The sequence below is a fragment of the Staurois parvus genome, unplaced genomic scaffold (genome assembly GCF_062004578.1).
Source record: "Staurois parvus isolate SC_StPar_1 unplaced genomic scaffold, SC_StPar_1.0 ptg000025l, whole genome shotgun sequence".
In the NCBI taxonomy this organism is placed as follows: Eukaryota; Metazoa; Chordata; class Amphibia; order Anura; family Ranidae; genus Staurois; species Staurois parvus.
This window is the reverse complement of record NW_028317821.1, coordinates 18,667,990-18,691,849: the sequence shown is the minus strand read 5'-3', so window position 1 is coordinate 18,691,849 and position 23,860 is coordinate 18,667,990. Positions and strand designations below refer to the sequence as shown.

The 23,860-nt window shown below is 39.3% G+C and overlaps 1 protein-coding gene across 1 annotated transcript in view; it reads right to left on the bottom strand.

Moving 5' to 3' along the window:
- The window catches only part of OTOGL (otogelin like), a 204,650-nt gene that overhangs the window by 70,784 nt on the left and 110,006 nt on the right, over positions 1-23,860 (bottom strand). Inside the window, exons 27-32 of the mRNA XM_089652693.1 lie at positions 20,132-20,251; positions 17,885-18,001; positions 16,747-16,903; positions 13,036-13,062; positions 10,380-10,547; positions 2,627-2,905 (exon numbers count right to left, since the gene is read on the bottom strand). Of these exons, the coding sequence (XP_089508819.1) occupies positions 2,627-2,905; positions 10,380-10,547; positions 13,036-13,062; positions 16,747-16,903; positions 17,885-18,001; positions 20,132-20,251 (868 nt within the window). The remainder of the gene's footprint in view (positions 1-2,626; positions 2,906-10,379; positions 10,548-13,035; positions 13,063-16,746; positions 16,904-17,884; positions 18,002-20,131; positions 20,252-23,860) is intronic.

The following is a 23,860-nucleotide window of genomic DNA, read 5'->3' as shown; positions in this document are numbered from 1 at the left end:
TAAATTGCAGGGTAGGAGGATACATTTACAGTATTTCACATTAATATCAAACACCTGTACCCAACAGGAGACTTCTAAAAGGGGCTACTGGCAAACACATATATCTAGTATAACTATGCAATCAAACTGACCTGCTTACTGCCATAAGTGCCGATTCACATATACGTGGATTGGATGTGGTGTGAACCACATCCAATCCACATGACATGTGAAATAACATTGCCTCCTATGGTCCTGTGCATTGGCGGTGCGGATTCAGTGAAGTTTTAAAAAGAGTCCTGTACGATTTCTGAGCAGTGTGGTCCGGTTAAGATCTGGAATACAGGCTATTGACTTCTAAACCACACATATGAACAGGATAAAATCCTGACCTAATCCTGTCCTGAACCTGATGTAAACCTGACATTAACCGCTGAACAACTACTGTGTCAATTAGCTGTGAAACCTGAACTTCAATCCGCACCGCACATGTGTGAATCATGATTCTGATATGTATCAGAATCACGTATGTATCAACTAAATTCATACCTTCCTGCACAGATCGGCCACAATACAAACACATATCTGTGCTCACACACACAACTATGTGTGCATGCATATACTGTATGTATATACGTAAATGTATGTATATAAAACTGCATTCAGAACAACTCACCTCCTCCTGCCCACAACTCTAAGATCATCAATGTTTATTGAAAATTTCAATGAAGCATCGAAAAGGGTACAAAGCTCTCCATACTGCTATGTTTTATTCAATTCACATGTATGTGATATCATTTAACAATTAACAAGTTGACAACTTTTTCACAGGTGTGCAATCACTAAAAATCCAATTGACAATGTAATTCCTTCTTGTTCCTTAGCTGTGTGACTCCTTTATATTACTGAATGATTCAGGTGGCACCAATCTTGCTCTAAATGTGTATTTTGCTTTATGTATTCTCAACAGTATGTTTGGGATTCTGGGCTATATTTTGTTATATTAAGTTGTTTTGGTGTTTTTTTGTATTTTCTGTACGGCCAAATTCCTATAAAAATATCTTTTAAAAATCCAAAGGACATTACATTAATTTCTGTGAGCATTTGACACTTGGACAGAAAACAGAACTGTCATCCAGATCATTCCCCTGAAACCAGGGGATTGATCTGGCAACTGCTTTTTTAAAAAAAGTATTTTTATGAACAAATATATATTTATATATAATTATTTATTTACACTTTTTTCATGGGGGGTCTGGGCGTGGACTTCTCACTGTAGAAGCTTGGAATCACCCAGTCATGGGGGGGAGATTTACTAAAGTTGGTTCACTCAGAATCTGGTGCAGCTGTGCATGGTAGCCAATCAGCTTCTAACCTCAGCTTGTTCAAATAAGCTTTACAAATAAAACCTGCAAGCTGATTGGTTTCCATGCAGAAGTGCACGAGATTCTGAGTGAACCAGCATTAGTAAATAAACCCCGGGGTGTCTAGATCTGGTGTGGTCAGTGGAGAACCTTGGATGCACCCAGTCATGGGGTGTCTGGATCTGGTCTGGTCAGTAGAGAAGTTTGTTAGCACCCAGTAATGGGGGTTCTGGCAATGGTTTGGTCAATCGAAAAGCTTGGAAGTACCCAGTCATGGAAGATCTGCATTTGGTCTGGTCAGTGGAGAAGATTGGTAGCATTCAGTCATGGGGCATCCTGATCTGATCTAGTCAATGGAGAAGCTAGGAAGCATCCATTCATGAGGGATCTTGATGTGGTCTAACCAGTTGAGGAGTTTGCATCCAGTCATAGGGGTTCTGGCAATGGTCTGGTCAGTGGAGAAGCTTGGAAGCACCCAGTCATGGGAGGTCTGAATGTGGTCTAGTCAGTGGAGAAGCTTGGAAGCATCCAGTCATGAGGGGACCTGGATCTGGTCTGTGGAAAAGCTTGGAAGCATTACTTCCCTTTATAGGCATGTTATTGCCTATAAAGAGAAGTACCCTCCACAGAGTTTCAAATTAAAATTCTCAGAAAAATAATGTTCTAAGAAAGTGTGTTCATTTTCTAATTGTTAGTGTGTACAATTGACATTAATTTTTTACTGCATTGACGAGAAAGTTCTAAGGAGCAGGATGAAAATTTTTTCTCGAATGAATACATTTATAGTATTCTATGCGGTTTTCAATTGGGAAAGTCCATTCGTTCCAAAATCAATGTTAAAAGCAAGCAAAATCTTTCAAACAACATTTGAATATTCTGAGAATGTTCTAAGAATTTTCAAAATTCTATCCATCAATGGCCAGCTTTATAACAAGCCACAATAAATAGCCCACAGAGTAATATACAAACTCTGCAGTGGTATTTGGTTCATTGATAATTTTGCAGATAATGGCTGCCTACTAATCCTAAACTGTTTTTAAATACAGATATGCTTGTGTATGACAAGCTAGGATGTCAAATCATATGATCCTAGTTATCTCTGTTTCTCAGAACACTTTTAACTAATAAACATGAGTGATATATCAGTAATATATATATAAAAGGCAAAGTAACATAGAACAATACAAAACATTTATGGCATATACTGTATGTTTGTAGTAACTCAATTTTTCAATACCCAATTGTATACATACAAGTGAAGATTTCTTAATATTAGTACTCACCTTCGATCTTAAATCCACTGGACAGTTTAAATTCCTCAGAATTGTCATATTTGGAAACTTTAACTTCTGTGGCAGTTAAGACAATAAAGAACCCCTTTCTGCTGTGCAATTCGAAGGCACTATATCCTGGAACCCAGAGGCCTTGATGATGAAAAAAGGTAGCTCTTCTACGAAACATTGAGCTGGCTTCCCACTGCTCCAAACGCACGCTGTCATTTTCTTGCACTGTCAGAAAATAGTTTGGCCGTTCCGCAGATTCCAAAGAGACAAGTGATAGTGCTATGTCATATAAAATATTACAATTAAAATAATGTTTTACAATGGTTTTCAATCTTTTAAGGACAACAGCTACTTTAGGACACTGATTTGTGTATTTAAAGTCCAGAAAGCAAACCTATGCTTTTCACATGCAAAGCAAAAGCAACAGGTTTGCTGAAAACTGGACTCCTAGCAAACCGCTAAATACACAAATAGGGTACATATAAAGGAGATATTTTTCTGCCAAAGAATTATTTTTTCTCTACATCTACTCTTTGAAATTTTTTCAGCTCTGCTTATATGTTTTTGATGCATTTTCTGGTTGCTTGACTCCCAGCATGCACCTGTGAAACATGGACATGTGACTCAAAAAATGTACCAGAAATGCAACCAAAAAGTGCGTTTTTAATGTGTTTTCCACTCAATTCAATGGGGAGGTGCGTTTTCGTAAGCTTTTTAAACATGTAAAATTGCTGCATGCCAGACTTTAAAAAAAAACACATTGCAACCACAGCGCATCTGCAGTGGTGTGAAGAGTTCCAGAGGATTTAAAGGGATACATTTTTAATTATTATTATTATTATACAGGATTTATATAGCGGCAGCAGTTTGCTCAGCGCTTTACAATAAAGGGAGACAATACAGCAACGATACAGTTCAATACAAGAGGGATAGGAGGGCCCTGCTCCTTGGAGCTTACAATCTAAGAGGAATGGGCTGGTGGTAAAAAAGGTAATAACTGTGGGGGATGAATTGATAGGAGGAATAGAAGATTCCATTATTAAGCTGAAGACAGGATGCATTTTTATTCTGCTTTTTAAACACCAAAAGCGGATCAAAAAATGATCAGTGTGAAAGGGCACTTACTTTAAGCTCTACAGTATGACATTTATATATTTGTTTTTATTTTGGTAAATTATTTGTTTCTGTGTTGATTAAATAATGGAATGCAGTACGATACGTAAATTAACATGCTAAGTAAGCCCGTTTTGCATGCACAGCAGAGTATAGCTGATAGTCCTTGTGTATTTACCAATACATTAAAGATTGAAGGGTTGATCAATTATGCAACTTGCTTACTTTGTACAACATGTAATGTTTACCACCCCTTGCATCAGTGATCATCATTTTCTAAACTGTTTACAATGTAGCTAAATAATTTACTAAAAGTACATTTCATAGAATAGAATTCAGTGTAATTCTACCTTTGCAGAACCTCATATACGGTACAGTACTTTGATTTATTTATCACTAAGGTATTAAATTACTTCAGAATTTTTGTTAACCAAAAGAGTTTAGATACACAAGCATCTGATGGACATCTATGCATATACTGTTCATAAACGGAAAAACAGTGCGGTATACAAATCCACCAATATAGCCACACTTTATACATCAATATGAACAAATGGCAACAGTGTACTCACATAAAGCACTTGTATTTTTTAGACAATAATATTAGTTAAGAGCTGTCTAAACATAATTTCACCAACACATACATAGTATCTTATACAACTCTTTTCAAAGTCCATACACTGTGTATAACCGTGAATTCTGTTAAATCGTATCTGTGCTGTGATCTTCCTAAAGGTGCTAAAAAAACACACTGTGCTCCCCACTGGGGAAGCCCCTCATTCACTGACTTGTGTGGACTCTTAGATTTAGAAAAGAGTCTAATGCGTTTAGTGGGAAAAGTCCCGATATGGCTGGTATTTATAGTCCTCCTCAGTGTGGATATACCCCTTAGTCGTGGAGATGATCAGATACAGAGGTCAAAAAATTTAGGAAATCTTTAAAGAAATGACACGCATAAAGATTGACAAAATTGGATGCACTGCACCAGCGTGCGTTCCATGAGCTGGAAACAATGTCACCACAGCTCTCATCATTTGACGCGTTTCATCCCTCCCACTGGGCCTACTCTGAGGAGGAGGAGGAGGCCCAGTGGGAGGGGTGAAATGCATCCAAAGACGAGAGCCTTTGTGATGTTGTTTACGGACTGTTGAATGCATGCTGGTGCGCCACTAAGGGGCGCAACTAAGGGGCATATCCACACTGAGGAGGACTACAAGTCCCAGCCATACCGGGATTTTTCCCAATAAGCACATTAGACTCTTATCTAAATCTAAGAGTCCACACAAGTCGGTGAGTGGGGAGCACAGTGTATGTATTTTTAGCACCTTTAAGAAGATCACAGCACAGATACTGTTTAAGAGATTGCACGGTTATACACAGTGTGTGGACATTGAGAAGAGTTATCGTATAAGGACACAATGTATATGTTGGTGAAATTATGTTTAGGCAGCGCTTTCCTATTATTATCTAACTTTATGAGGCTCAGTACCAGGAGCGGACTGACCATTCGGAAACTCAGGCACTGCCCGAGGGCCCAGGGTCAGTAAGGGGCTCCATGAGATTCCCCAGGTACCTTTCATAGGCTTTTCTGGGTGTGGTTTGAGTGTGGGTGAGGACTTGGGGGCCCAATGATCCCCTATTGCCCGGGGGCCCCATGAGTTGTCAGTCCGCCCCCGGTCAGTACCCTATGTAGCAACAGTAGCCTCTTTTGATTGATTTGATCAATTTTTTTTTTTTTTTTAATTTATTTAATAATTCACATATCATTTTTCTGATGATCACTTGGTTTATATTTTGAGTCATACATTGATGTATGCTAATTTAGTTTGGTGTACACAAGTAACAAAATAATTTTACACCCAAGTGCAGGTTATAGTCATTTTTCACTTGTATTTTTTGTCTGTACCATATAAATTTATGTCAGAGTTATACATGCTGACACAAACACTGAAGTGACGTGCAAAATCTGGTTTTAAATTGCAATAAACTGTACACACTACTATCCTGTGCACTGCAACTACATAATTAAATATGAACTCTCACTTTGATTTTCATTCAGTGTTCCATTCCATGCCCCTATGTGCTTTGTAATCCTAACTACCAGGTCAGACCTGCCCTTTACCTGCATCCATCTGACAATTAAATTAGCAAGTAGATGACTGCTTGATTACCATCAAGGTACTTGCCTCAGACAAGTGGCACCCCAACCCCCCCTTCCCCCTGCAAACATCCAACAACATAGCTAGTAAGGAGATGGCTGCTTGCCCACATGGAAGAAAAATATATTTGAAATATATTTAAAAAATATTCTTCCCAAATATATTGCCATATATTTGAAATACTACAATTTTGGCCATATTCAATATATTTCAAAATACATTTCAATAAATATATATTTTTAAAAATATATCTTTTTAAAATATATTTAGATTTTTTTAACATATAAAAAAGTAATTTTAACATCTATTTTTAAATATATCGGTAAATGCATTCCAAAAATGTAGATTTGTATTTTTAAAGACATATAGTATATTTGAAATGTATTTTAAAAAATATTTTTCAGATATTTTGTAATACAAATGCATTTCAATATGCAATGTGTGTGTGTGTGTGTGTGTGTATGTATGTATGTATGTGTGTATATATATATATGTGTGTGTGTGTGTATATATATATATTGAATATGGCCAAAATTGTAGTGTTTCAAATATATGGCAATATATTTGGGAAGAATATTTTTAAAAATATATTTCAGATATATTTTTCTTCCATATGGGTGATAATCAGCTTTTTTCTCAGCATCAGATACTTGCCTGAGACAAGAGGCGGCAAGGGTAATGCAGAGGGACAGGTGGTTGACAAGCCTCTTCCCTCTGCATTCCTCTGGCTTCTGTTTGTCTTGGGACAGTACTAAGCCGGTTATCAAGCAGCCAATGAAAACATAACCAGCAAAGAGACGGCTGCTTGTTAACCAGCTCAGCTCCAAGTACTGTCCCAAGAAAAACAAAAGCAAAAGGAATGTCGAGGGAAGAGGCGTGTCAACCACCTGTCCCTCTGCATTACTCTTGCTGCCGCTTGTTTCTGGCAATTATTTGTAGCTGAAACAAGAGCTGGTAATCAAGAAGCCGTCTCTTTGCTGGTTATGTTGTCATGGGGAGGAGGTGATCTGTCCAACCTGGTAGTTAGCATGTCAAAACATGTCCTTTGTTCCCTGGGTGAAAAAAAATGAAGTGAGATTTCTTCTTTAACTTCCAGAAGGTGTTACCCCCTTCATGACCAGGCCATTTTTTGCTATTTGGCACTGCATTATTTTAACTGGTGATTGAGCAGTTATGCAACTCTGTACCCAAACAAAATTTATATCATTTTTTTCACACAAATAGAGCTTTCTTTTGGTGGTATTTAATCAACACTGGGTTTTTTATTTTTTGTGCTATGAATGAAAAAAGAACAAAAATTTTGAAAAATCTTTTTTACTTTCTGTTATAAAACATATCCAATTCAATACATTTTTAAAATCCAAATTTCTTAATAAATTTTGGCCAAAATGTATTATTTATTTATTTCAGGTACTTACATAGCGCTGTCAATTTACGTAGCGCTTTACACATATATATTGTACATTCACATCAGTCCCTAACCCTCAAGGAGCGTACAATCTAAGGTACCTAACTTACATTCATACATATACTAGGGCCAATTTACCTACCAGCAAGGAGTGTGGGAGGAAACTGGAGTACCTGGAGGAAACCCACACAGGCACAGGGAGTACATGCAAACTCTAGGTAGGCTGTGATTCGAACCAAAGACTTTAGTACTACCAGGTGGAAGTGCTAACCATTTAGCCACTGTGCTGTATTCTACTATATGTTTTTTATTTAAAAAAAATCTCAATAAGTGTAGATCAATTGGTTTGTGTGAAAGTTATAGCTCCTACAACTACGGTATATATACTGGAATTTTTATTGTTTATTCTACAGATCAGTGGCAATCAGTGCCTTGTAACGGGACTGCTGTACTGCAATGGGCAATCTGACACTAACTGACATTGGGGTGAACTGACTAACTGACACTGACATTACCAGTGATACTAATACAGTCATCAGTCATCAGTGATAATATTATACACTGTCACTGTACTAATGACACTGGCTTGGAAGGGGTTAACATCTAGGGCAATCAAGGGGGTTAAATATGTACCTAAATATCTGTAATGTGTCCAAAGTGTGCTGCATTTACTAGCTGATCTCTCAGTTCAGAAACTGACAGATCACTCCCTTGGAGCTCTGTGCTGTTTACCAACACAAGAGCTCTGGGCTGTGATTGCACACAGCCCATCAGCAGGTCCTGACCATGAATCATTGCTGACAGGCTCCTGCTGCGTGCATTCACAGCAGGTGTCGGGCAGGGGGCACGCACGCCATAAACCTGGAAGTAGGCATTGGCGTACCAGTACGTTGCATTGCCTACAGCCTTCATTTACCCACAGTACAGTGCAGGTGGGCAGTCAGCAAGTGGTTAATGAAAGATGACATAAGAATACAATACTGAGTTTTGCAATGACTAATTCAGATCATATCCTTGTATGTTCACACACTTAATATTAATATAGCTAAGTAGATTACTTTACGTATTAGATTTTACCCAAACTGTTGAATAATAAAGTGAACCTTTCACAAGACCAAACACTTGCCCCTGATGCAAGCAGCCGTTCTTTGATTTACATATTGCAAACTATTCCTAGAGAAGTAAAACTGCTTGACTGTGAGCGATGTCTCTGCCAAGGCATTCAAATGTGGCATATGAGATGGAGAATGACATTTTCCATCAGGGGTTTCTTGCTACTTGAACCAAACAAAGTAACGTGGATTTTTATCATATTTGGTTATGCACATATGTAGCCAACATATTACTGAAACGTAGGCTAATGCCCTTGGGGCATTATTCTTTCCACTGACACCAAAGGTGGAGCACTATTCCTTCCACTGACACCAACAATGGGATACTATTCCTCCCTCTGGCACCCAAGATAGGGAACTAGTTCTCCCACTGAAACCAGTGATGGGACACTATTCCTCCTACTGACACCAGCGATGTAATTTGTTTACTCCTAGAGACCACCATGGCACTGTTTACTCCCACCAAGGCCAGGACATTTTGTACACCCACTGGCCACAGTCTGGCCTGCCTAAAGTTTGAAGGGCAGTAAACTAGCTCTTTGTTTCGAAAGTTTGGAGACCCCTGACTTAGCTAGTGAATAAAGTGAAGCTGTGTTCAGTTTGATCACTCAGTTATGTGCAAGCAAAGATCCTGTATTTGTAATTTCCTCAGCACATGATTGGGTATTCAAAGTGAACACAGCTTCCTTTTATTTACCAAGCATATTTATTAATCACTTTGCTGGCTAAACAGCCTGTACTGCTTTAGTGAATTACCCTTTACTACCATATTTTTTAACCAACTCATCCAATACCAAAATAGTTTTAGATGGCAGTGGATTTGTAATGCACACATTCACATATGGGGGTTGATTTACTAAAGGTAAATAGACTCATATTTTGCAAGTGCAGTTGCTCCGGAGGTTAGTAAATGAGGGGAAGCTTCTCTTTGCATAGAATAGCCAATTACATGCACAGAAAAAAGAAAAAAACAGATTTTTGCTTACACGGCATTGGATGATGCAGAGCTTCCCCTCATTTATTAAGTTCTGTAGCAACTGCACTTTCAGAGTACAACTGCACTTGCAAAGTGTACAAGGCCCGCGGGCTGAATCCGGCCCTCCAGGCCATTTCATGTGGCCCTTGCACTTCTTCTGCAGCTACGGTACCCCCCTTGTCTCTGCCTCCACCTCGTCTCAGAAGTCGGCAGTAGAGAGGAGGACAGAACTCCTCCACCAGATCCTGCACCTCTCTCTGCAACTAAGGCACCCCCTCATATCCACCTATCCTGGTCTCAGCATTCAGCAGACTCTGGTAACTGACTCCACTCCTCCTATGGTCCTCTTCCAGACCCTGCACTTTCTGCTTCCCAGCTCTGCCCCCAAAGAGGGGGCACGGTGATGTTAGGGAGGGTGGGGATTCTTGACATCTGATATACAGGGGGGAGTGGGGTGCTCTAGTCTTACAGATACAACTGGCCCTTTGAGGGTAACCACAATGCTGATATGGCCCGCCATAAAATGGAGTTTGACACCCCTGGTCTACAGTATTTGCCTTTAGTAAATCAATCCTACAGACACATACCTACATATATTAAGGGCAACTAAATCTTCCAATGACACATTTCTACACGTGTTCAGGATTATTTTGAGAGTTGTGTTTTATGCTATGTAATGTTCGCTATTAAATAACTTTTCTTATGTTAAAAAGCATGACATGTCTGGATACCGCTCTTTCCTACTGACCTAAGACACAAATACTTTAGTATACGCAATCCCGAAATAACGGTTTTCTTATCAGCAGCAGAGAATTACAATATACCATAGGTAGGTTTCAGAGCACATTGCTGCTGTAAGACTGTAGACTGTAAGACTAGTCTCACCGTGTTGATCATTTAACATCACATACATCGAAGTTCTGATAGAATTGCATGCATTTTTTTGTGACAATATTATTTAAATATTTGGAAATCGAGTACTCACACAAGTCTTTATCTCTGAAAAGTCCAGGTGTTACCATGAAGTTAAATAAAACATTTCCGTGTGCACTCATTCTTGGCAATGGGAATATATATTTGCTGGTAACATTAACACCTAATACAATTTCACTGTTGCCACAACTTGAGAGAATAAAGGGACCTTCACCTAATCCTGTTTGAAAATAGACATAAACAATGATAAGATATGACAAGTTACAGTGGAGACACAGTAAAACAATCTGTAAAGCGTTCCCTAAATTCTCCAGGTACATAATAACACCTTCTCATGTGTACAACAGAATAAGACTTATTGAATGTCAATGTCAATGAGACTCATAATAAATGTTTTGTATGGTGTAGGGAACTTCGGGCTTCAGAAACATAATTTATAATAAATGTGCTGCTTATAATGTGAAAAAGTTAGAATACAAGGATGATTGTTTATTTGCACATTTTTCCCAGCTCCAGCCAATTAGGACTACTTTAGAAGTGAGTTTAAAGTGAAATTGTAGTCATACCCTAATTAAGTCTAAATCTATTCCCACCCCCATTATAAGACTATATTATCTACCCTGTAAATGAAAAGATGCCTATACTTCCCTATTCTGAAGCCTCTCTAGTCCAGTCACATGAATGAGTCCCATTGCCATCTTTAGTGTAGAGTAGAGGCTGTACGAGAACATCACCCATAAGCTTACCATGGGACCTCTAATGTCAGCTGTTCCTCCTCTACACTGAAGCCAGTGCTGGAAGATGGTCATGTGACCAGACCAAAGTGGCTCCAGGATAAGTAAGTATAGGCATTTTTCCTTTTACAGAGTAGATAGATAAGGCTTGGAATGGGAGTGGGAATAGATTTAAATGATATGGTGAAGGTCAACGTGTAAAAGAATACACTTCTCTAGAGTTTTTGGCCTGTCAATGTTCACTAAGGTTCTGAGTGAATAACAGTTTCATTCATCAGAGATAAAAGTTGTTATAATGTGTGTAATATAGGCAGTCAATAAACTACACCGTAGCCCAACAGATATTTAATGAATAACAAAGTTTGCTGCAGCCCAAATTGCTGTGTATTCAGGTGTTTGGCTAAAGACACATAGCGATTCAGGACACTGTGCTGCAGGGCTTTCTGTGTCTCCACTGGACTTCAGCTGAATGGGTTAACACTGCGTTGCCTTCATACACCAGGGGATCTGACAAGACGAAGGAGCTCAAGAGACTTGATGGTTGACAGTATTGAATCATGGGAGACGAAGTTCAGGAAATAAACTTTACTATGGTAGCTAATAGACTTTTGGACTACAATTCCCAATGTGAGCCAGGTAAAAGAGAGAGAGATGTATTTGACACAGCCTGAATAATGAGGGAGTTCCTCTTACTGCGAGGACACCAAGATGTGCACATGTGCTTCTATGCACATAAACCTGCTACAAGCCTGCAGCCATGTGCTAAGGACAAGAGTTGCTCCAGGCAGATCCAGAAGTGAGCTGACATCTGAACAGCAGGACCCCTATTGCTGTATAGCTGGGACTGGTTAGAGGATATTGCTGCCACCAACCTGTTGTTGCTAGCAGAGACTGAGCACATAGGGATCAGCCATTTAACTAACAGCGTTATTTACTGCATGCAGACTTCACTGGGACTGTACTCATGTGCACCACCATAAAGGCTGGGCCCCAACACTAGTTGACTAAAAACTAGGGCTAAAGACTGCCTATTCAGATAGCTGCTTCACAACTTTGCCTATTGTTCATAGTACGAAATACCTCTTTAGCGAGTCTTAAATTTCATTACTGACAATTATATAGCATACACTCTAAAGTGGATATAGCCTACTGTTTACAGAGGAACTATCGCAATATTGATTAACATGGCAGTTACTTTTTTCTAACGCCATGATTTATTGCAAATTTTGTGAATTATCAGGTTTACTCTAATTTAGTTATGTAGAACTCCTTTCTTTGCTGTTATAGCCCTGTGGACATATAGTCTAGTGACCTAGTTACTTACTCATTTATATGCATAGTGCTATTTACTGCAACCGTGGCAATATATTGGCTTCATTTACCACTAACCAGTCTGATGTTTGCTTTTTGATACTGAACCTTAGTTTTGTGCAGGGTATTTACAGTATATCTGTGCTCCCAGTAGCAGTGTAGTATCCATTTGCTTAACCTGGTATGTAAGTGGGACTAAGCTTGTTCTCAGAGTCGAGGCAGAAGAACAGAGAACCCAATCTACCAAGCAGCCCTTGCAGTCCTTTAACATACATTTGAATGAGCTCTAACAGCATATGAGTTTCAAGTAATTAAATGTATTAAATTGCCGCTTGCCAGTCAATGGTGACTGTATTAGTTATTTTTTTTCAGGCATTTTTTCTTTTTTTCTGTTTTAATTGTTGTCTGCATCATGCCTGAGAAGATGCAAAAGCGTTGCACAATCTGAAACGCCTGAGTTTTCATAGGAACAGGAGATAAAGGTTCTCTTGACCACTTTCTAGGAGGGGAACCTATCTTTTTAGAGATTTCCTCTTACTTCTTTGTGTATCTCTGGGACAGGGCTCTTACCCTTTCCCTACAATATCCAAATTTAAAAAGAAGGTTTTGGCTTTACATACACAACAGTAATTAGAAAAAATGGACTATATTTATAAAACTTACCTTGGTTATAATATTCACAGTCATAAGCTGAAAAACATAAAATTGGTACTGAGTCACAGTAAAACTAAAAATACAGATTTTAACCATTTAAGCATTGTTTTTAGGTACAGGTATTCATACACATTGTAGGACATTTATCAAGAAAATTAATGACACAGTAAGTTCTCAGTCACCAGAGCACTGAGGTTCATGGACTGTGACTGGGCTGTGCATTTATATGGAATGAGTCTCCAGTAGTGCATGCAGGGAGCCCGTGTAAGTGTCTAGGCATGCAGAAGCTGCACAGATACAGCCGTTTGTCCTATTTAGGCAGGAGTGCAGGTGCGGGTGAGCGACCCTGTACGGGACACTGTATGTTAAGAGCTACTCACCCACACCCACATGCCTGTTAAATTAGGACAATCAGATGTATCTATGCAGCTGCTGTATCCCCAGACACGTACATAGGCTCCCTGCATGCAGCACCTGGAGACTCGTTCCGTATAAACGCACAGCCCAGTCATGGTCTATAGGCCTCAGCACCAATGTGCATGAGGCCTTAGATGTAAATTACATTGCCTTTCCTTCAGCAAAGTCACTGCACAGGTTAGTAACCCATGCATCAGCTTTGTCACAAAAAGACACAAGAAGGCTACAAGCAAGGACCTGCTGTTAGGTGAAAGAAGGGCTGAAATCTCTGGGAGGCCACACAATATAGGGTGTCTGTGAAGAGTGACAGAATGTGAGGTCAAAAAAGTAGGTTAAGGTGGTTCTAAAGCCTTAACCTCCCTAGCGGTCTGATTATGTCAATATTTCTGTGCTCCAAGTGGTACATTTTTTTGCATGGAAATATGTATTTTTTTTATTGTAGGCCTGTAATTTTTAGGAATAACTCACTGAAATCTGTCCGAACAAGAGTCTAGAAAACATCCCGGGTATGTTAAAATTTGAAGCACGAAATCATAAATTATAATTTAATAAATAATCATAAAAAAATTATAATATAATAATAATAAATGTAATTCAATAATATAATTAAACCAAAAACACTGACATTTTAAATATAGCGCCAAGTTTGCACATCACTGAGCAAAGTCGCAAAATCGTTTTCAGTGTCTGATGACGAATTTCTCCACGAATCATTATCGCTCCATTCTGCAAGTGGTTCTAATTTACTATCGCCATTCTCTAGCTGGTCTAAAACTGATTTTGACCTAAAGGGATGCTTTTTGGACGCCATGGACATTTCTCAGTTTCCAGGCAGAAAGAATGGTAAAAATGTAGGCAGGGCACAGGACAAAGCACTCGGGACAACATGTATGTGACATGGTTTGATACAGTAATGTTTTACTATGTTATTTTAGTGTATTGAGTGAATGTCACAATATGTCATTTTCAAATTTCCTGCCGTTCCGTCCCCCGTACGTCCCGACGCTCGCAGGGGACGGAATCCAGATGACAGATGCCGGCATCCACCGGAGGACATTACAGGGGACACTGTAGGAGGGACATCGCGGGAGCGCAGGACAAGGTAAGTTACCGAGGGATCCCGGAGCAGCGCCGCATGGTAAGCCCGAGTGTAGCTCGGGGTTACCACTTTTGGTGCTGAAACCTTACCCCAAGCTACACTCGGGAATACCGCGAGGGGGGTTACAGTGGTTGAAACATGAGACATGAAATATGAACAAAGCATACCCCTCTACAGTGTGTACTTGTCTCAATTAAGAGAAATAAGTGTCATTTCTCTCTGATACCTCATTCCTCTGCTATCAGTATGAATCACTTCTGACAAGTTTTCCTGACACCAAGAGAAAAATAATGACAGGGGAGGGACCTCCAGCTCATTGACAGCCTCAGCTCTGTTCCTGAGAGCTGTGTTAAGGGGGATGTCCCTTCCTTCCAATCAGCTTTCCTCACTGAGCTCTGCAGAGTGTGACTTTAGCTATTAGCCCCCTGTTTTCTGACAGCTTATTCAAGATTTTAAAAAACTGGACTGAGTGCATGACAAGAGGAGACTGCAGATAAACAGGTACAACTTCTGTAGGAGAATTTGTTTCATCTTTGTGTATCAACTGAGGACAGTCACTTCACTGGGTATATGCGAGGGTTTACAACCACTTAAAGGTTTCTTTTTACCTTGATGCATTCTCTGCAATACAGTAAAAAACCTTCTGTGCAGATGATTCCCCCCTAGCCCTTCTTATACTTACCTAAGCCACGATTGTGATCCAGCACTGTGCCTGAGAGCAGCTGTTCTCTCCGTTCTGTCTATTCTCATGGGGCAGATTGAAAGCAGCATCAATAATATTCTGTGACAACAGAGCGCGGGGCTGGGCTGAGCCACACCGTCTGTGTTAACAGATACAGATAAGGCAGCTTGGGTTTGAGACCGGCACAAAGCCGCTTCCTATGGGGGCACTCACAGAATAGGAGGAGCCAGGAGCCCTAGCGGGGGACCCGAGAAGAGGAGGATTGGGGCTCCTCACTGTACAGAGCAGGGAAGTATGAAATGTTTGTTATTTTAAAAAAACAGGAAAATTTCCAATCACTTTAAGGAGTCTTACATGAGCACCATATGAGTGGTCACATGAAGTCAGTGAGTATGTTTGTCTTATTGATAGTTACTGAATTAACCGCTTTCAAACCGCCCTATAGCAGGACTGTTGCTACAGAGCAGCAGTGCTGCGTAAAATCATGTATATACAATATACATGATTTTGTATCTCTAGGTAGGGGGCCGCACGCTGCCATTGGTGGCTACAGCTGTCGATCACCAGGTCCCAGCCACAGATTCCCCGATGCCACCCGGCGATCGCTGAGGAACAGTGACAGAGAAGAGGTCTGTATGTAAACAATGCAGATCTCTCCCCTGTCAGCTCCTGCACGCTGCTCTCTATTGCTCTGCATAGTAGAGCAATACAAAGCAGCGTGCTTACACAGTGAAACATACACAGCACACAGTTAACCCTTTGATCAGCCCAGATGTTAACCCCTTCCTTCCCAGTGTCATTAGTACAGTGTCAGTGCTTTTTATTAGCACTGATCACTGTACTAGTGTCACGGGGATATCAGTGACAATTAGTCAGTTCCCCCAGTGTCAGAATGCTCGCCGCAGTCCCGCTATAAGTCTCTGATCACCCGCCATTACTAGTATATAAAAAAAATTCCAGTATATATACTGTCATTTGTAGATTCTATAACTTTCATGTAAACCAATTAATTTACACGTATTGGGATTTTTTTTTTTTTGCAAAGACATGTAGCAGAATACATTTTGACCTAAATTTATGACAAAACTTGATTTTTAACATTTTTGTTACTGGATATGTTTTATAGCAAAAAGTTAAAAATATTGTTTTTTTTTTCAAAATCGTCAGTCTTTTTTTGTTTATAGAGCAAAAAAATAAAAAACCCGCACAGGTGATCAAATCCACCGAAAAAAAGCTCCATTTGTAGGGAAAAAAGGACACAAATATCATTTGGGTGCAGCATTGCATGACCGCACAATTGTCAGTTAAAGTAATGCAGCGTCGTATCGCAAAAAATGGTCAGGAAGGGGGGTAAATCCTCTGGAGGGCAAGTGGTTAATATTGTTATAGTATAAATACTACTTCAGATAACAAATGGCTGCATCCACTGTTAAGTAAGTTGATTTCAAAGGCTTGCATTAGATTTGAAAGATATAGCAAAACATCATTTTTCACAAGCTTTCAAGAATAAAGAACCACTTACGGCACACACTGGGTGATCTCCAGTGGACGGCTACACCTTGCTGGCAGCATTTATGAGCATACGCTGCAATGCTGGTACAAAGACATTCACAATCTCCTCCAAGGTTGCAGTTACATGTATCTGTATGACAGTTCTTCACAAATGATGTCACATCAATCTGTAACAAAGTAGAACATAGCACAAAAATATTGTATTTCATCTCCACAGTAGATGATTTATGAATTGCCTTTTACATTTCAGACATTTAATTGTTTTAAAAGTAATATATTACATAGGGAACAGTTCAGCTATACAGTATGAGTTATGAATGTTAACCACAGAAGGGTTAATTCAATCTTAAATTCAATAAGAGATATGAAATGAATATCAATTATTATAATGCCATCTAGTGTTTATCCTACAGTGCTGCAATGTTTGCACACAAAGACAGTGATTTAGAGAAAGTATATTGTGGAAAATATAAATGAGTGCCTTGTTGCTCACATGCCCATGATTTTAGTTATCTGTACATTTAGATATTTCGTTCAAAAAAATTAAATTCTGATGCAAAGAAATTCTTTTGTTTTTTTATGAGAAACTCATAGCAATGAAATACAAATGTGCTGGGTATGATGCATGTAGTAGAATGGAAAATTGGAGTGATGCTTGGATGTCATTGTTCAAAATAGGTAAAAAATGGAAAACATAATAAACATCAAAGTGAAACAGTGAAAAAAAACACTGGATATGTTGCTAGAGCAATAACTCCCCCTTTTGCTTTCCATCACACCCATATAATGTCACCATTGAAAAACAAACCAAAAATATGCCATGTATTTATGAATAAAAGTCCAGATCATCTATAAAGATGGCTAAGATATCCATTATCCATTACCATAACAATGTTCATTACATAACATATAAAGACATAAAAAATTTAAATCATCACCATTACCTGTGTAGTGATCATAAGCCAGGTATTTTAAGAAATATAAAAGGGTCTAAATATCACCTTACAGAACTGACCACAGAAACACTTCAAAGGGAATATCTGCATAGTAATTGGTCAAAACACATTTTGCTTTAAAATACAAGCTGGCAGTCTGCCTTTGTTACCTGCGGTCTTATTTTAAATCTGTACTTAAATACTCTAACTTACCACATTGCGGCAGGGAGCAAACACATCACTATACAGAATTGAACACTCTTTTTTTGCATATGGGAATTTGCTCTGATGAACTTCACAAGGTCTCATTGTCTCATTATAACTTTTACACTGAAAATAAAAATATACAACATTGTTAGTTTTAACCATTTCAATACCGGGCACTTTTACCCCCTTCCTGCCCAGGCCATTTTTCACGTTTCAGCGCTCTCACACTTTAAATGACAATTGCGCGGTCATACAACATTGTACCCAAACTAAAATTTTATCATTTTCTTCACACAACTAGAGCTTTCTTTTGGTGGTATTTAATCACCGCTGGGGTTTTTATTGCTTTCTAAATTAACAAAAAAAGACAGAAAATTAAATAAAAAACACGTTTCTTTGTTTCTGTTATAAAAGTTTGCAAGTAAATAATTGTTCTTCATAAATTTAGGCCAATATGTATTCTGCTACATTTCTTTGGTGAAAATAATCTGAATCAGTGTTTATTATTTAGTCTGTAGGAAAGTTATAGAGTTCACAAACTATGGTATATACTGTATCTGAAAAATGATCAATCCTAAAGTACTGACAGACAGTCTAATTTCTTGAGGACCACAAATGTCAAAACAGTACAGATATCCCCCCAAATGACCCCTTTTTGCAAAGTAGACAGTCTAACATATTTCATAAGAGGTATGTTGAGTTGTAATTTTTTTGTCATAATTTTTCAGAAAATGAAAAAATGTAAAAAATTATTTTCACAATTTTTTTTTACATACTGTCACCAGTGCAGTAAATCATCATCATATAACTGGTGTGACGGTGATCAGGGACACAGACTGGTGACAGGAAGAAAAATAATTGATCGTTTTTTAAAAAATTTTTATTTTTTTATTTTTTATGAAATTTTTTTCTCTTTAAGTTTTTTTTTCATATTACACTATGACCAAAGTAGTATAATGTTACCATAGTAACATTGTACTACTTTGGGGAAGTGATCAGTATTTTTTTTTTTTTACACAATTTTATTACCGTACTTATAGCAAAGAATTTCTTTGCTGTAAGCAAGCATTTAACTGAATGAAATCGATTCATTCAGCTTTTTTTGTTGTGATTAGCTGTGATTGCCATGGCTAATCACATGACACAGATGTGCTGTGACTGACCCAGCCTGTGCATGTGATCACTGTGACCATTCACAACTAGACACACTTGTATACAATGGATGGGATGAAAGGAAGCCATCAATTGCATACAACTGTCATGTGACCATCAAAGCAGGTCACATGGTACTGGCCAGGGGCGGACTGACCATTTGGGAATTCGGGCTCTGCCCAAGGGCCAGGGGTCAGTAGGGGGCCTCATGAGATTCCCCTGGTACCTTTCATAGGCTTTTTTGGGTGTTGTTTGAGTGTGGATGAGGACACATGATCCCATATTGCCCGGGGGCCCCATGAGTTGTCAGTCCGCCCCTGGTACTGGCAACAGGGCGGTACACAGATCTGTCATTGGCCGTGTCCGAGGTACACAGCCAGTGACAGATCTTGCCATAGCGCTGCCCTGAGGGCACGCACAAAGCGCAATCTGGGAAGGACGTCATATGATGCCCTCCCGGAGGGACGAGACGTTTGACCCAGCCGTCATTTGACTATAGGCTGGGCGGGAAGTGGTTAAGGGCTGGTTCACACCAAATGCAGTCGCAAGTGTTTTTTTATTCTGCATCAAAAACACATGCACAATGTGTTCCATGTATTCCAATGGCCTTAGTTCACACCAGTGCAGCATGTTCTAGTGCAGTCAACAAAAGTAGAACATTTTGCATTTTTTCTGTATAGAACGCATGTGGAATGCGACAAAACACACCAGAAGGCACATGTTCACAATTATCCTCAATTGAGATGAAGAAAAAAAAAGGGGAAAAGACACACATGCATTAAAAATGCATTGTAACGCATCAAAAAACTGCATGCAGCAACACTCAGAACTCAGAAATTGTGATGTGAACCATCCCTAAGTATAACACAATAAATCATTCATACTTTCTTCAGATGATCTTGACCAAAACATTATCAGTTTATCTTCATGCAACAACAGCAGCAAGAAAAATACAAAAGACCGTTTTTGTCAATGACTCAACTGCAGCTACATCCAGAAAATCCAGAACACACACATACAGGAAATAATAACATACATATACACATTCACATACAAGAAATGTAATGAGAACTTTTGGCTACAAAATCAATCATTTCATACCTGGCCAATGGTCCAGCTGTCTCCAAACACCTGTGCATTCCTCACCTCCATATTATTAGATGTAGTCAAGTCATTGGAAGTGTACTTGTCAAAGTTTCCACACAGACCTGAAAGTTTTCCCTAAAAATACATGTTATATGTAGGTTTTATTAATGTCTTCCTGCACTGTTTGTGAAAACACAATTCTAAACTATTTATGCAGCATTAATAGATCAAGCTACTTTTTAAAATGGACTACGCTTTATCATGTAATAAACGATTTGAGACTGTAAAAGATAAGAAATGTGATAATAGAAGTCATTTTACTTGTACTAAAAGTGAAAGAGAATGGAGGGAGGACATTCTGTATGCCAAAGCAAAACACAGTGCAAACCTATATTAATTTAAAGCATATTGTATCCCAAGAGCAAAAGTTCTATAATTTTTTTTACTGGTCCTTAGATGTAGCTGCTGCATTTGTTTTTGTTTTTTTGCTTTGTTTTTGTTTTTTGTTTTCGTGTGTATTTTCTTCTGGCAATCCTGCCAGTAACACACTTCCTGTCCTAGAGGGACAACGCTCTCTCACTGTATTGTATCATTGTCACCCCAGGACTATGGAAAACCTCCTTGCTCCTCTTCTCCATAATACAGAGTGAGGGGATTCTGCGGTCCTCAAAGCCAACTGGGAACTGGTAATAATCAATATTGCCAGAAAGCACAGAAAGTTATTAGCTCACAGGATTTGGTGCAAAATCAGCAGGTATTTTTTTTTTAATAAACAATAAATCTCAAAATAAGTGAGCGCTTCAAACAACTAATACGATCAATTAGTGAATAGGATAAAATAAGAAGAAAGCAGCTGAACACCAAAAGGTACCATATAAACCTTCACAGTAATCAAAATTGCATACAAGGGAGAGGTGCAGCGCTAGCTGAATAAATATGCACTTAAATGCTTATTAAATATACACTAATATAAATCAATAAAAGTGCTAATAAAGTGCAAAACAGTGACTAAATGGTAAGTATAGTCCATAGCGTGCTCAAAAATCCAAGAGAGTCCTTAAAGAGCTCCAATCCCTGGATTCGTGGATGAGGTGATAAAGATAAGAATTGCGCACTCACCAGATACGCAATTCAAGTGCGCATTTAAAGCTGACAATCTCAGGGTCCTCATATGGATCTGGTCAGATCTGGTCACAGAAGCCTCTCATCACCTTGGTAGTGTTTTCCACACACGGAAGAAAGGGCCGCTCTGCAGATGTAAAGGACTCCCACCAGGAGAGCCCCAAGAACAAAGGAGGCCAGATAGTGTGATACCTTATATATAAGGGGTGTTTTATTCCCAAAGACACACAGTATACAGGCAGAGGCAGGAAAGATACTGACCATACATTTGAAAAATAAATGGCCGCCGGGGCCCTCGTGGCGCCGGTCGGCGTGACGTCACACCGCTTGTAGCCGCTCCCTGACGCGTTTCGTGCGAAGGCACGTAGTCATAGGGGGTAAGCTAACCCCCTGCCTCTGCCTGTATACTGTGTGTCTTTGGGAATAAAACACCCCTTATATATAAGGTATCACACTATCTGGCCTCCTTTGTTCTTGGGGCTCTCCTGGTGGGAGTCCTTTACATCTGCAGAGCGGCCCTTTCTTCCGTGTGTGGAAAACACTACCAAGGTGATGAGAGGCTTCTGTGACCAGATCTGACCAGATCCATATGAGGACCCTGAGATTGTCAGCTTTAAATGCGCACTTGAATTGCGTATCTGGTGAGTGCGCAATTCTTATCTTTATCACCTCATCCACGAATCCAGGGATTGGAGCTCTTTAAGGACTCTCTTGGATTTTTGAGCACGCTATGGACTATACTTACCATTTAGTCACTGTTTTGCACTTTATTAGCACTTTTATTGATTTATATTAGTGTATATTTAATAAGCATTTAAGTGCATATTTATTCAGCTAGCGCTGCACCTCTCCCTTGTATGCAATTTTTTTTTTAATGTTGAAAAGATACAACAAAACACTTTTAATGGTTTATTTAACAGACCAAAGGGAGCTTTGGTAGAAAACTGACTCATTCTGAAGTAGTCAATGGGAGTTTTGGCCCCTGCCCAACCCTACCCCCCCAAAAAAAAATATTAAATATCAGCAGCTACAAATACGGCAGCTGTTGACTTTTAACATTAGGCCACTTACCTGTCCAGGGATCCAGCGGTGTCCTTACCCGAAGCCGATTCTTCAAGGGGAAACAGCAGTGGCTTCCTACTACGCATGTGCTAAGCGCACTGTGCTTTGTGCACTTTCGCCTGGCATTACTAGGGTCGCTGGTTCAAATCACATTCATGGCATCACCTGCCTGGAGTTTGCATGTTCTCCCTGTGCCTGCGTGGGTTTCCTCTGGGTACTCCGGTTTCCTCCCACATTCCAAAGACATGCTGGTAGGTTAATTGGTTCCTGTCTAAAATTGGCCTTAGTATTTATGAATGTAAGTTCGGGACCTTAGATTGTAAGCCCTTTGAGGGTTAGGGAATGATGTAAATTTACAATATATATATGTAAAGCGCTGCGTAAATTGACAGCACTTTATAAGTACCTGAAATAAATAAATAAAAGAACTGCGGGGGGCTGGGGGGGGATCTGAACTGATCCAGAAGTGGGAACAGATACCTGTCAAAACCAGGTACCCACTCACCCCCCAAAAGGTGCCAAATGTGGCAGTGGAGGGGGGGAGGCAGATAAACGGCGTTTCCACTTTTGGGTGGAACTGCGCTTTAAATTGAAAGGCACATTGCAAGTATATACAAAAACTATTTAGGACAAAGGGAAACACTGCAAATAAGCCTTTATTTGATATTTATTTAATACAGGTACTTATATAGAGCTGTTAATTAAGTGTTCTTGCATGGCAAGACCACTTACTGTTATCTCACATATATATTCTTATTATTATAGCCAAATTCACACCCTAACTCCTCCCACAGTTTTTACATTACATAGACAGTAATATACCGAAACATGCAAATTGTTCCTGATTGTTGTCTATTACTTTGTGGAACGTTTCGCCGAATGGTTCACGAAATATTGGCGTTTTTGTGGTGAAATTGGTCCCATAGGAATGAATGGCGGAATGTTCAAAACTAGAGTGGGAGCTGCCAAAAGCTAGAGTGTGAGCTGATTTTTAATGATTTTTAAGATTTCAGAGACATACTATGCATCAAAATGTAGGTCTGGGTCTTGTGATTCTCACAATATAAAGCTCTTCGGTGTAGGATTTATAATTTTTAAACTACAACCGTTTCAAGAAGGCAACTGACAGTGAAGTGAGCAAGTTGGAATAGTTTGTTTTTAACCGCTCTTCTCTGCCCTTGTTGTAGAGTGAGTTGCCATAGGAACCCAGGTGTGTGAGCAGGCAGCAGAGTGACAAAAGCTAGAGTGTGAGCTGAAAAATCAGGACATGATTTCTGAACTGCCACCACTCCCTCATTTTTAAGCCCACCTACACAAATCTTATATCAAAACGTTCAGCTATCCCTGCTGCCACTACAAATGTCCATGGCTAAGCCATAGTCCTGTTTTATAGTTTTCATAATATGACCATTTGTTTGCAACTCACACCGCCCATTGACATTCATTGAAACTGCACTCTAGCCACCTCAAATTTGCAGGGCAATTTCTAAACTGCGACTGTGCCTTAATTTTTTATATTTCAGAGACATACTATGCATCAAAATGTAGGTCTGGGTCTTG